Source organism: Ambystoma mexicanum, chromosome 6q, assembly GCF_040938575.1.
Source record: "Ambystoma mexicanum isolate Mex_15411 chromosome 6q, UKY_AmexF1_1, whole genome shotgun sequence".
Classification (NCBI taxonomy): Eukaryota; Metazoa; Chordata; class Amphibia; order Caudata; family Ambystomatidae; genus Ambystoma; species Ambystoma mexicanum.
The window spans coordinates 930,823,711-930,838,905 of NC_090937.1; the positions used below are offsets into that span (position 1 = coordinate 930,823,711).

Consider the following 15,195-nt stretch of genomic DNA (forward strand, 5'->3'; position numbering starts at 1 on the left):
GGGGCACCACAGGAGTCCAGGATTTCACCTACAGATAGAGCCTGGGTTCCAATTGTCCAATCTCGTGTTTTTGGGGGAGTCAGACCCCTTTCTCTGCAAGAACTCCTCAGCTTTCCCAGAGCTTGGTATATAGCGCTCGGCTCAGGCGGCCATCTTGCCTGCGACCCTAGTGGCCTCCAGTGCTATGCAGTTTAAGTAATCGTACTCGACCATTGGGCATTTTGAACCTCTGCAATAATATTTTATGTGTCGCCCCACCACCCACTGCCGGACATTGATCAGGGGAGTTTCTTACAATTCTGCACTCTAAGATTCAGTCACAAAGTTTGGTGTGTCTATACTGCCCTACGGCTAGGCTCGACTGATAGAATTTATAGTAGATTCCTGCCTTTGTGGCTAAGGTTTATCCTTACAGGTGATACTGCCGGGTATATCCTAAATTAAGGAAATATGGCAACAAGGAAGGCAGGTGAGGAAGTGATGCCCTGCTTACTTACCAGTCATTTAAAATATTTTGAGGTTAGGTCTGCCGTTTCACAGTCCTACATTCCCCCCTCTCCATCCCAGGTCTGACACATTTTTCTTTGTTATGTATAAGTAGGGTAGGTAAGGTCTGATAGTTGTGGGATCAAATGGGTGGGGTCAGTGTTTTAATGATGAAAATAGAAGACAAACATGGGTTGAATCTCTAGTTTTTTTCCATGGATCGTTGGAAAGGGTAGTAGGTAGAGTATGTCATGTGACATGGAAGACCTAGCCTCTGAGCGACCGAGATTACCAGTAAATCAATGGGATACTTTACCAAATCGAGCACAGCAAGGCTACACTCATAGGACATTTCTCAGAGAATGTTTAGAGTAAGCACACCTTTCTCGGGGAATTTCAGCTTACCAAGCATGCAAAGGCAGCAGCAGGAAAAGGAGAAGATATTGTGCGCAGCAGGAAACAGATCGGATGTAGAGTGAAGCACTGTCTTCACAGTATATCACTTTGCACAGCATTATAACATTGCAACTACTGTCCAAATATGGAAGTAATTGTATTTTAAAAGAGTTCAGCTGCAAAATAAGCAGCAGGAACGATAAAAGATGTGGGCAGAAGTGAATGAGAGATCATGTTAGACTTCCTTGTCGACTTGCTTGAGTGGGAGGATTTGATTGGACTGTGATAAAAGGAAGAAAAGGAGATGAATCAAGGGACTGTGCCAGAATTACATGTTTTAATTATTTATTTATTTATACCGCGCCGTAGCGCGCAGGCCTCAGTGCTTGTATCTGCAGGTTTGGCATCCTCAACTAGTGATTAACTACAGCATGCTTAGAAAGTGGATGGTAGAAACTCTCCTGGACTGATGTATTGATTTCAGATTTCAGAAGAAAATAGCGATGTCAAGATGGTAACTGCAGATTTATTTAAACAACATTTAGGGGACAAGGAGTCCGTGGAGAGTCCCATATTTGCTAGTGGAAACCAGCGTGTCGAAAGCCTTTAAAGGACTTGAAGAGTGGGCCATGGCGATATTCAGATAAAGGTTGTGCTTGACCATCTCACTGTTTTATGCTTCCCTAATACATATTGTTCATGTAGCTACCACTGCTACTCTTGTACTATTGTGTGGTACCTAGGCATGAGTATGCCCAGCTACCCACATGTGCATGTGTACAGAGATCCAGTTCAAAGTTCTCCTTGCTATAAATACAAATTCAAGTATTTCATGGCATGGTGAACATTTTGATACATAACCTTGCCTGTCAATGTCAGAACCTGTACTATTGTGGTTTGCATTTATGTATTCGATGTTGTACTGTTAGGTGCAGGGTTTAGGGAGATAGCAGTGAAGGTTATGCTGAATATTGTAACAACTTAGGACATTTCCAAATTGTAGGCCGCCTTACCTTATGAAATAACAACCTGTTTTAAAGAGTACACCCCAGCTCTAATTTTAATGACACTGTGTTCAAATACTGGTTTTAATGCACTCACTTTAAAAGCGCAAAATGGATATGTACCTGTGAAAGCAAGGTTCTAAGAGCAAGGAGACGTCCTTGACTTGCTGCTTCATGCAACGGAGAACGATCTGCCCAAGATCCTAAAAATAATAAAAGTACAATTAAATACTAAATTGTGAATTAAAATTATTTCAACAAGTTAGCAAACATAACTGTTACAGTAGAAAGGGATAGGAGCAGGGCACATGACATTGCCCAAGAGTGTGGCCCGTTTTATTTTCGTGGCATATTTTGCCGAAACAATTTGGCCGAAATAAATCATCGCATTTTTGTGTTATTTGCCCCCCACCCCAAGCTCCCCTTTCCCTATAATGTATCCCTATACACCACCCCACCCTACCCCTGATGTGCCCTTTTCCCTAGCCCCCATATTTGTCGATGTATTTTTCGGCAAACATTTTTCACCAAAAAATGCCGCGAAAAAAACGGGGGTTGAATGAACGTTGTACTGGTGAAGACCAATCTACAGATTCTTTTTACAGAAATATTCACATCAGAGTAAATGACATCAATATCCCAGTACACACACTCACTTAAAAACACACTTCGAATTCATAAACATAAAAGGGTATGTGTAATTAGTGCACAGTGGCCGACTGTGCACCTGTGTTCACATAAGCTGTAAGCAAATTCCTTCTGCCTCTGCCATTGTGTTGTTAGACATGTCCGCTGTTGGGGCAACATGTAATGTTTACTGTTAATGTCTGCAACAGGAGAAAAGTAGCACTTCCACAGATGGAGGATTATCTACTTAGTGTGCTCAATCTGTCATGTTAGCAGTATAGTAATTGTGCCAAATAATCGCAGCAAAAGCAACAAAGAGTTCAAGCGAGCTACAGAAAAAAGAAATAGAAAGAGACCGTTCCAGGGGTTTAGGAATAGAGCCCACAGTGTAGTCACGCCATGGTTTCAAAGCTGCCCTCAAGTATGATTGGTGCTCTGAAACGCATCTGTTTCCCAGAACAAGCCTTTCACCCTTCACTTGGATTTCATGCCATCTACACAACAATGTATGCACCCTCTTTGATCACTTGTGATCTGACTATGTGGCCGGTCTCCATCTACTACCTCCCTCTAACTCATTTAAATCTCCTGAATGCTTATACTCGTACTGCGCACGCACCGTAGTTCTTGACTAAATAAGACCTGATGTTACGTATTGAAATACCACGCTTCTCTTTTCCCAGTACTTCTTTCCTTTACCACATGATTGATACTCTGCCACATGCCCGTACCTTCTCCCCTTCTCACCACTCCTCGGTCAGGCTTAAGTCATACCTGCTTTTCTTGTATGTGGGCTTTATTCTTTTCACCTCCTGCTGAATCAACTTAAAACTGGCCCCACTCCTTCCTGTCTCCTGTATTTTGTTCTGCTTATGTCTCTTCTCCAACACCTGCTCTTCCTCATTCTCCTCCTTGTTGTTCATCTCCTACTTACTCTTTGTTCTCCATTTCCAGACCTATGCCCTTTCTTCTTGGCCTCTCTCTATCCTCCTCTCTCCAGCCCCTCTTTACTTTCCAACCATCACCTCCTTCCTTTCTGAGCTCAGTTCTTGAGTCTTGTTTTCCTTCCTCCAGCCTCCTGCACCACACTCCCACTCTCTACAAATGCCCACTCTGTGCTGCTTTTCCCAAGGCCTATATAGGGGCCCAACTCTGCCTCTCAAGACTGGGCTCAGGTGTGAAGGCTTTTGTTTCCTGAATCATGATTGGTTGCACTTTACTAAACCGCAGCCTTCCTGCTTCTTTTCTGGGCCCATCTCCCTACTTCATGCCTCTGTTGTCTGAGTGATTAAACAGGCCTGCTGCCATCTTGGATTTAAAACGTGCACATGCGCAGAGAGGACCAGTTACATTGAAGCTACGAGCTCCACATACTCACCAATGTCCACTCAGTTGAAAACATGAACCAGCACACAGGAGGTTTCCAGAGCATGAGTACATGTGCATTCAAGTTTGTCTTTCTGTTTGGAACTGTTCAGCATTTCAAACACTTGCGCGTTCTGTAACTAGGTGCTTCCCAGTCTTCCAGGAACACATGGGGAATGTAATATAGTAGAACCATGCCTAAACTGGGATTTAGTGCCTGAAGGGATGGTGTTATTGCAAACACATAATTCAACTCCACCATGGTCTATTAAAGAATGATAACCCTACGTAGGTTCCATCTGACAAGCAGGGCCAAGGGATCCTCCCTAGCCCACCCTCAGGCCCAGCATGACTAACCGGTTGGTGACATCTGATCCCCATTACTTCCTCGCCATACATACCCACAACCAAACAGTACTTTGTCACACATTCCAACACCGCTCTATCGATGAACTGTATATGTTTGCATGGCATGGTTGGCCTAGTATAGAACTCCCTGGCCTCCATTTAGAGTTCGGAGCTGTCTCCATATGGGGTCTCTCTTCAAACATGAACCGGCAGTAATATTGGCACACTGGAATCTCTCCCACATTTTTAAGTGTTACAAGGATCAATAGCAATACAGCAGATGTTCTACCATGCAACATTCTTTTTGCACTGATGTCATGATATGGGGGAGGAAGTTTACATTGAAGGCATGGACTAATATCCATTCATGGCAACTTGTGAAGCAAAACAAGCACAAAAGTACCTTTCATGGCACCAGGTTCAAAAATGTGCACTTGCCATTAGCCATTAGCTAGTGATATTTGACTTTTGGCGAGCAAGAAATGCTGTGCTGTTTATATGTATAGAATTGAGGTGGTGAGTGATTTTTATTATGGTGTCCCTAACAGCTCCGCTCAAAGCTGGGAAATGCCTCTAAGGTGAAGGATGGGGGAAGCGAGCTCAAAGTAAGCAGCCGCTGTTATTGGGGGTGCTGTAAAGCAAAGCGTAAGAACATAAAGAAGTAGGAGGGCAGTGATGGATGAAAAAAAACTACGGCAAATGCCAGTAATTATGAAAGATGCCTGTGTCCTTAGAGCTCGTGGGTGGGGGAAAGGGGGAATCTGCGCATCAGATAAGCTATTGGAGTTTTTGCTGCACAGCTAGCAGCCTGTAGGTTAACTATCACAAATGTAAAATAAAATTAATGTAAGAAATGTAATAGGAAATCATTTAACAACATGTACTCTGTGTATATGCCAAATGTGAGTCTCTATATTTTTATTTTATATCTGTATGCATTGAATATTAGGTATGTCATTTCTTATAGAAATGGTATACATAAGAAACAATACAGATACCTGAGACAGTACCTGGGTGGAGTTCCTTTACAATAGGAATGGCTGACTGAAAGAGAGTAAACTAGTTGATGAAGGGGTATTATATTGAGCATACACCACAGACAGTCACTAAGGAGAAGACAAAGATTTGAACAAAATACATATTTACATTTTGTACATCTGTGACATTTGGTGCTGCTCTGCACTTGGCACACATTGCCTCGCGGGAAGGCCTGATTGAGACCCGGGGTGACCAGGTCGACCCGTCCCACTGCCCAAGGAACAGAGCATTTATCCTCACTACCCACGCTCTCACTGTGGGCAGAAATGTGTTTGCCTGTTGCCGCCACCACTTAATGGGCCACTGGATTCAGGTGCTTGACACCCTTTGGAGCACCTCCACTGCATCCCCTACCCTTACACAGTATGACAAAAGGGAGTGCAAAAAACCAACGGTCCATGAGCCAATACGCCAAATCCACTCCTAGGACTTCGACTTCCATTGGGGTGACCACTAGCATGGAACTGGAGGCGACACCGTTGGAGGTCACCGAAACAACGTACGATGGCGTGCATGCAAGAAGGATTCACTAAAGTTCTCACCAAACTCGAGGACATGACCAGCACCATAGACTCAATCAAAGCTTGCATGGATAGGACCGATCAACGCCTAGTAGAGGCTGAAACACGAGTGGGCACAGTGGAGGATGACATGTCCACCATGAGAAATGAACTTGCTACACTCTCCAGGCGAGTGCTCCAGGTGAAAAAGAAGAACAACTACTACTATACGCATCATAGGAGTTCCGGAGAGCAACAATGAAAAATTCTTGGAACAATTGATAGAGACCACCCTACTGCCACTCCTGGGGAACCCGATGCTGTCGTCAGTTTGCGAATGAAAGCGCACATAGATCTCTGGCCCCCAAACCTAGACCTGGGACACCTCCACAGTCTACCGTTGCCTGTATTCTTAACTACTGAGACCGCAATGCGATCCTCCAAGTGGTCCGTGAACAGGGGGATCTAATGTTGGGATCCACCAGAATACATATATACCCAGATTGTTTGGTGGCTGTTCAGCAAGAGAGGAAATCCTTCTTAGCGGTCAAGAAACGACTGCGAGATAATAATTAGAAATATGCAATGCTGTACCTTGATAAACTACGAGTGGAGGGGAATATCAAGACCTTCTTTTTTATAATACCCAACGAAGCTATGAAGTTTTTGGATGAAACTCTACCGCCACCCTGAATCCTGAACATAAATCCTGAAAGCTATCTTTATAGAGGTGGCTCACTTCTTTCTGCTTCCACAATCCCTGTGGTTTGTTTGTCATGCAAAGTTTTATACTTGTTGCTGTTACTATGTTGCCCACTGGGATGCTGGGAATTGACACTCGCTTATTTATAGACCGACAGTTGACTGTTGGGGTTATTAAAACAACCCTTGGTATGCACTACACTTACAGTTAGAAAAAATCGATGTGCATGGAAGAGAACTTAAAGATACTAGAACGATTGGATCTATATGCTATGGGGGACAATACTAGTCACTCTATACCTAAATGGGGGACATAACCTGTCTTAACTGGAATGTCCGAGGCCTGGGGAATCCGACTAAGTGACGGAAAATACAGCTGTATATTGAAAGGCACAAAATCCAAATTCTGTAATTGCAGGAGACCCATGCTCTTTCAGCGGTTTGCTAGGAAATGGGGTGGAAACCACTTGTACACTAGATACTCCACACAAGCTAGGGGTGTCATGACCCTGGCACATAAATCTCTCCCATTCCAGTGCAAACACACAAAGGTAGACCCTTTTGGTAGATACGTCTCGATGTATGGGACCCTCACAGGAAGGGAGATGCTGCTGCTGAATGTTTACGGCCCCAATGTAGACGACCCCCAATTCTACACGGACATTCTCGATGAATTCGCCCAATACCTGCTGATCCCTATATTGTGGGGAGGGGATTTCAATACTATCCTAGATTTGAAACTGGACAGATCCACCCACACCCAGAGAACCCTCACACGGGCTGCCTCTACTATTAAGGAGGGTATGCACTCCCTTGGGCTAGCAGATGCCTGGAGAACATTACATACTGGGAACGCTCCAACTATTTCTATGCCTTGGTCCATGATTTTTTTTCTCTCGTATAGACATGGGGCTCATCACCAACACACTACTCGGAGGGGTTAGCAACGTCCACATGCTACCTCGTACCTACTCTAATCATTCTTCAATCAGCATCTCCCTAGCACTGCCAACATTCACGAGGCACCGCAACAACAGGCGCTTTCAACTGATGGCGCTGCAAGACACAGTGTTCGCATCCACTATTGATGAACATGAGCAGTTGTTTTTCGAACAAAATGTAGGCTCTGTGTCCTCAACCGGTGTACATTGGGAAACCTTCAAGGTTTACATTTGAGGGATAGCAATGTCAACAGAGTTCAGTGTCCTCAAAGCCATCCGGCGTAGCATAGTACAATGAGAGGATGAGCTGCAGAAACTAGAGCGGGAGCTAGCTAATGACCCCCTACGGCCACACTGGCACAGGTCAAAGAAGCCATTGACACCATTAGGACCCACGCTGAGCGCGAAATCAAATTCTTTGATACGCCAATGTCCACTATAAAATATGGGGAGGAGGACAGGCCTGGTAGACTGCTTGCTCGCATGGCGCGACAGGAAAGCGGCAATTGGAGCATTCCACTCATAACAAATACCTTGGGCAACTTAGTTCACACGCCTACAGCCATCAATGAGGTATTTACTGATTTCTGTAAGGCCCTATATACTAACAACAATACACCCACACAGTGGACGTGGCACCAGACAGGGGTGCCCCTTCTCCCCTATCCTATTTGCGTTGACAGTAGAGCCCATGGCGGCTGTGGTGCGTCTGAGACATATTAACAAGGGTGTACCATTGAAAGGGGCCACTCAAATAATATCCCTATACGCGGACGATACCTTGCTGTACGTCCGCAAACCAGACAAAAACATTGCTCCTATAATGGCAGACATCAACGAATTCGCGGAGTACTTTGGTTACACGGTGAACAGTGCTAAATCAGAAATGTTCCCGCTCACCCCATCCACAAACCGCCCGGCTCGGATGTGCGGCCTTAAGTGGTCGGAGCGACACATCAGATACCTGGGAGTCCTGGTTTCAAGTAATAGAGAGACCCTATATGCTGACAACCATGACCAGGCGCTACAAACGCTCCATACCAAATTACAGACCTGGAGACACCTCCCAATCTCACTACACGGTAGAATTGCCATTCTTAAAATGATAGTACTCCCAAAATTGCTATATCTGTTTGTGAACATACCTATATGGCCGGGTAAGGAATTCTTCTCTAAACTTCGTTCCATGGCAATGTCATTCCTTTGGAACGGGAAGGTGGCCAGGATTGGGTGGGAAAAGATGATAGAACCATATGAAAAAGGGGGAATAGCAGCACCAGATTTTGAGCTCTATTACATGGCGGCACAGGCGCAGTTCGCAAAACATTGGTATGACGAGGCAGACAATTCACCCCACACGTGGATAGAAGAGTACACTACTACACCCACAGACGTTAGATCAGTTATCTTTGATACAAGACATAAGGACTCATGTGAATTTGACCCTGTTAGCTGCACAGTGAGAGCCTGGGGGGGCCATATACAAGAAACTGGACATTGAGATCCCCTATAACCCTGAGGCCCCGTTATGGAAATACCCAAATATTCCCCCCACATTCGACATCAGCATCCAGGAAGCCTGGGACCCCGATACAGAGATGAAGGTGGGAGATATGTTCATAGACGGGAAGTTCGTGACCCTTGCAGTATTCTTGAGGGGCGTGGGAGGAGGATCCCTCAAAACATTACAGTACTATCGGATGAGGTCCGCATTTCAAGCACACTGGCCATCTTTCCCTGATGAACCCCCCTCTCACCCGTGCACACAACTGGTTACAACACAAGGGGGGCTGGGAATCTCCAAGTTGTATACGACGATACAGACCCACACTCCTACAATCAACCGAGTGAAAGAGAAATGGGAAGCTGATATGAAAATGCTTATTCCTGAAGAGAAATGGGTAAGGTACTGTATGCTTAATGTATGCTTACAAGAAGTGTATCCCTCAATGCGGGATTGCGCCAAATACAATTTAAAATCCTTAACAGACTGCACTATACCCCGGCCAGAATTGCTAATACAGGGATACAGGTGACTGCCCCAAATGTAAGCCCCCGCAAGCGGGATCCTATCATATGTACTGGGAGTGCCAGGTTGTGGCTCGATTCTGGGAGAAGGTTGCAGCTACGCTGACAGAATTTACACAAATCCCCCTGTATTTGTCCCCCCAAAAATACTTGTTCAGGGATATTGGGAAATGCTCTGAAAAAATTAGAAGGCTGTTTAATGTGTCATTTGCTATCGCCAAAAAATGTATACTGCAATCCTGGAAAAGCCCGAACTCCCCTACCATGAATACCTTTTTACGCGAATTAACTTATACAAATGAATGCAAGGAACAATATGTGCTAACCCAACCGAGCATTAGCCGACTAAAGGACATCTGGAGTGACCTGCCCTCGGATGACGAAACAGCTATGTAGACTGTAAATTATTGAACTTTTGATGAAGACATTGTTGTATGTAAGACCATGTGATGTATTGATTGAGTGCCACTGTAACTGCTGAGACCTTAATAAAAAGTTGTTTAAAAAAAAAAACAATACACGCACACAGGAAGAGATCAATGTGTTTCTCAATTCCCTCCCACAGATATCACACGACACTAGAGCCCTACTAGAGCTCCTGATCACGTTGTCCGACATAATTCAAGCGACAGACCACCTGCCATCTGGAAAGGCCCCCGGTACTGACGGCCTCATGGCTGAATTTTACAAGCGCTACAAGGAGACCCTCGCCCCACACCTTCTTCAGGTCTGGCAAGAGTCTCTCGAATCCCAGTCGCTTCCGGCTAACATGCGCCAGGCGGTCATCATGGTTTTGTTAAAGCTGGAGAAACCTGCAGATCAATGTGGCTCCTATCGACCTCTGTCCTTAATTAACACAGATGAAAACGTTTTTGCAAAGATCCTGGCCACTCGGCTGATGCCAGTCCTGCCTGACATTATCCACCCTGATCAGTCAGGGTTCATCCCAGGCAGGTCCACAGCACTAAATCTACGCCACCTCTTCAACCTACTGGCACAAATAGATCCTGGGGTTCAAGCGATAGCTGCTACACTAGACACTCAAAAGGCGTTCGACTCTGTATCATGGCGTTTTATGTACACCGTGTTGTCTAAATTTGGATTCGGCCGTGGGTTCCTCGATGCTTCACGCCTTCTTTATGCAGCACCATTGGCCAGGGTCAACACAAACGGGATGCTCTCCCCACACTTTGAGATAGGCAGAGGCACCCGTCAGGGATGCCCCCTGTTACCCCCATAATTATGGTCCCAAAGCGCTGTTGGTTGAAAGCCCTCAGAGGGACCGGAGTCCAAATATGAGGGAATCAGAAGTGCTGTTATGTGTGTTAAGTGAGGGTGGCCAAGACCCTGCTAGTGAGCCATGTCTGAATAGCGTGTGGACGGTTGCAGTGAAGGTAAACTATGTACTAAAACAGGGGTGGATTGTGTTTAAGGAAATAGAGAAATTATGTGAGAAGCTACAGTTAACATTTTTGTCATCTCAGGTAACTTCATTCTAATGGCAGAGGTGGTGTGCAATAGTGTTTGTGTGATATGTGAGTGCAGGGTGTGTGGAATGAGTCTGGGCATTCAGGTAAGTTACGAAACTGTGGTGTGGGAGGCAGGAAAATGGGTTACCTTTACAAACAACAAAAGCGTACATCCTGGGTTCATCTATGTACAGTGCTATGTATCATAGATGGACTAAGTGCTAAATGAATACATAATACTCACCCTCTTAGAGTGATAAAGTGCCATCCCTAGTTCCTTCTATTGCGAATAAGGCCCCCTTTCATGTTTTCTTACGGCGGCATGTCCCACCCTCATGTGCTTTAGAATAACATACAAGGCCTACTACAAAAGGGTGTTCCGAAGGGCCCGGCTGTCCTCCTATGGAAAATCTGAGTGTTTCCATAAGGTGCATTTTAGGTGCAATGAATTGCCCACCCTCCGCATCCATATGAGTGCAATACCCATGTGCATGTTATCGGAGTACCTTCTTGAGTCCTTCGTATGGGCTTGGCGGCGCCAATAGAGGGGCTTGAGGGGCAGGGCACAGAAAATGAAGAAGAAACGAGGCAGGTAGTTGAGAGAGTGACACGTTGGAGGGAGAGTGACTGCTGGAAGAAGCTAGTGCCCGAGCGGGTAGGGATTGGGCATGTGGAAGCGGGGAAATTTGGACGAGGGAGGGAACAGCCAGGTTTTGAGAGCTTTCCTAAATGCCAGGTGATCCTCTGTGAGGCGGAGTGATAGGGGGAGGGAGTTCCAGAAAGTGGGTGCAAGGACGGAGAAACAGGCAGCTCATAGTTGAGAACTTGAATGGGGGGACAACCAGGAGGTGTGCAGAGCCTGATCTGAGCATTCAAGTGGGGCGGTAGCATGTGAGCTTGTTTTAGAGGAATTCAGGACCTTTCATGTGGATAGTGCGGTGGGCCATGCACATGGCTTTAAAAGAGGCCCTTTGGCTGATAGGCAGCCAGTGGAATTTCCTGAGTGAGGGCGATATGGATTCTCTGGGGGAGAGTTAGACGAGGAGCCTTGCTGCACAGTTTTGGATTCATTGAAGCTTTCTGAGTTTATGTGCAGGGGCGACCAGATAGAGGGAATTAGAGTAGTCTAGGCACAAGAGGATTATGGCCATGATTGCAGAGATTATGGGGGTAGGAGAGATATGGAAAGATCTGCTTGAGGATGCGGGGTGGAAGGTGAAAGATCTGGAGACTGCATTGATGTGACGTGAGAGGGTCAAGTCCAAGATGAAAGTGCAAAGGGGGATGCAGTGGGCTCGAGTCCAAAAGACGGCGGCAAAGGGATGGGTTGGGGAAGGAGAGCAGCAATGCCACATATTAGGATTTCGGTCTTTCTGGGGTTGAGCAGCAGGTGGTAGTTCGTCATCCAGGACTCAATGTCTCAGAAGCAAGATGCCAGGTCTGGGTGGGGTGAGGATGGGGAGTTGGAAATCTTGAGGATGATCTGAATGTCATCAGCATAGATGTGACAGGTGAGATTGCGGAAGCGAATGAGAGTGGGGAGGGGCGAAAGGTAAAGGTTGAAGAGGAGAGGGGAGAGGAAGGCTCCATGAAGGACTCCATGGCTCACTGGTCTATGCGCAGTTGTCAGACCGAACGGTCCACCATCACATGTCGCGCAACCAGGATCCCTGGGCTCTTCATCCCACACAGGTTCTTTGGTACTGGCTCCTGTGCACCAAGTAACCTTCACGCAGTTCCTATTTATCGGTCTCTAGCTTTTATGTGCTGATGTATACCTCTCTGGCTTCTCTTTGTCAGCCTCATGTCTCTGCCATCACGTGTCATACACCTCTTGCCAGTCTTTGGCCTTGCCGCACTGCATTCACTCATAAAAGTTCACTTTGAGGGTATTTTTTTCGCACCACTCCTTCTTATGACTCTCTGTCACACCTGCGCCCTTTTCCATCATTTTTTTCATATGGGAATCTTGGCTTTTCTCTTTTTTTGCTTGGCCCATAAAGTTTTATTCCATTCCGGATTTAATATGCTTAACTTCCGGTTTGATTTAATTTGGCGTGCAATATGCATTTATATAAAGTATTCCTTCTCAAACTTCACCAATGGAAACGTTCGTGCTCATACATTCGCATGCCAAGTTATACTGGGTTTCTCATCTGTCAGAAACTCACCAGTCCCATCGATAACTTTCGCCGCAATGCAGAGCACACACACTTCTGCTTCTGATGTTAGGGGTACAACTTCTGCCCCTCTGACACTCCTGTGTCTGCTCACCAACACAATAGAACTAGCACTTTCGTTTCAAGGGAAAGGGACGGCCTCTCCACACAACTCCCTTCTCCGCCTTCAGACTGCCCCAAGGAGCCCCAGCTCCCATGCCATGCTCCGTGAGACCACCTCTCCTCTATGCAGTCCCCAGCGTCTCGGAGTTCTGCAAACCAAAGACAGATTCACAGCAGTTCCCTCTAACGGCTTGCCTCCTCTCAAACAAGGTTGCCTACTGGTCTCCCCAACACAGGCCTCCCTGTAGCTCCCTGTAGTGTTCTCTGCCTCTCATGTTATACACCTGCAACCCTTAACTGGTTGCAGGTGGACTTTCTCAATTGAGCTTGCCTGACTATGATTAAGGGGACATGCCTGACCTTCACAACAATTTGTAGGCATCTTCCTCGTCCTAGTACTAAAGTGGTGAAATGGCATAGTGTTCATCACTCTTAGATGCCTCTTCCTCATCTCAGTACTAAAGTGGTTAAATGGAATAGTGTTCATCACTCTTAGTTGCACCTTCCTCGTCTCAGTACTGTCAAGTGTCACATGAGAGGAAATTAGGGGAGCTGGCTTACAATAGCCCATTAAGGTTGGGGGAAGGTTAGGTTGGTCATCCCGCCTGTGTGCACCCCACTCCCAATCCCCAAGCACCCTTCGACCCAGGTGATCCTACCTCGCTTCTCCATCCCCCAAGGTCGGCATTCAAAAGCGATGGTCTTTCCCTCGCCACCTGAGAAGAGGATCCAGGGGGTTTAGGAGTGAGAATACCCTCAGGTTTCTCACAGTCGCCTGATATGAGTTGGGTCATATTGAGGGCTTCCAGGTTGTCAAGGAGATGACGTGTCATGGGGCTGGAGGGGGTGTCAAACCAGATGTTTAGATCACCAAGAACGGTAAGCGTGGGATGCAAAATCAAGATGGTCGCTACTCAGAGAGTCTGCGAAGGTTCTGTTATAGCCCAGGGGTCTGTAAAGCAGAAGGAAAATGAGGGAGAAGGTGGGAGTCAGTTGGAATTTGCCTAGCAGGGATTCTCAGTCATTGCTGCAGGGTTGCTTCTCGACGTGTATGAGTGTGAGGTGAGGTTTGTGGAGGATGGATATTCCACCTGCTCTACTGGCTCTGTTGTGGGAAATTAGGGAGTAGCCTGGAGGGCGGGGGGTGGTCCCTTGTGTGCAGACGGGAGAAGGTCATCATCAGAGAACCAGGTTTCAGTGATGGAAAGGATATCTGGATTTTCATCTGAGATAAGGTCAAATATCTCTATTTGTTTCTGGTGACTAATCTGGCAGTGGTGAGGATGCAAGAGAGGGGGTGTGGGGTGCAAAGTCCTGAGCAGGGGGTGGGGGGCTTATGGCGGGAGATGCTGCGGGCAGGGAAGTGGGGACATGGGTGGGGTAAGAGGAGGGATGGGGTTAAAAAGGGCAGGATGGGAGAGGAGCATGCAGGAAGAGCGTGGATGATTGCTGAATGGCGTGAGTGAGGGGTTGAGTGGAGTTCCAGGGGGAGATGAAGAGAGGCTGGGCATGGGGGAGGGTGCTGGTGTGTAGCAGAGTTTGCTGGAAATGAGGTTGCGGGGGTAGAGGGGGTGAGTGCCGGGGCGGGTTAGCAGCTGAGAGTAGAAGGACTTGTGAGGGGGTCTACAGAGTCCGGAGTTCTGGCCAAAGCTGAGCAGGCTGCGCTTAAGGAGCTGAAAGTTGAGTGCCTGGAGGGAGGGTTTTGGGCTGTGAGAGGGTGGTGGAGGGGCTAGGAGGCGGAGAGGATCCGGTGGGGCAAGAGGTGTTTTCAGGGGAGAGAAAGAGATGATGGACAGGGTTGTGCGAAGAGGGTGGTAGGGGTGTAGGAAAGAGGGAAAGGAGGTCAAAGTGGTGGTAGAGTGGCCGAAAATTGCAGAGGGGTGGGGGCTGTGAATGGACATTCTCTGTTCCCAGGATGACGGGAGGGTGCCAGAGTGGGTGAGGGTCTGCTGAGAGGGGAGCATTGCCCAAGGCTGTGCGGGCTATGCGAAGCGAAGTGTAAGATGGGT

The 15,195-nt window shown here is 46.8% G+C and overlaps 1 protein-coding gene across 4 annotated transcripts in view; it reads right to left on the reverse strand.

Moving 5' to 3' along the window:
• Nucleotides 1-15,195, reverse strand: part of ASB5 (ankyrin repeat and SOCS box containing 5) — a 554,925-nt gene that overhangs the window by 260,514 nt on the left and 279,216 nt on the right. For all 4 annotated transcript variants that reach the window (XM_069631443.1, XM_069631444.1, XM_069631445.1 and 1 more), the window contains exon 2: nt 2,010-2,089. In XM_069631443.1, coding sequence (XP_069487544.1) covers nt 2,010-2,089 — 80 coding nt within the window. The remainder of the gene's footprint in view (nt 1-2,009; nt 2,090-15,195) is intronic.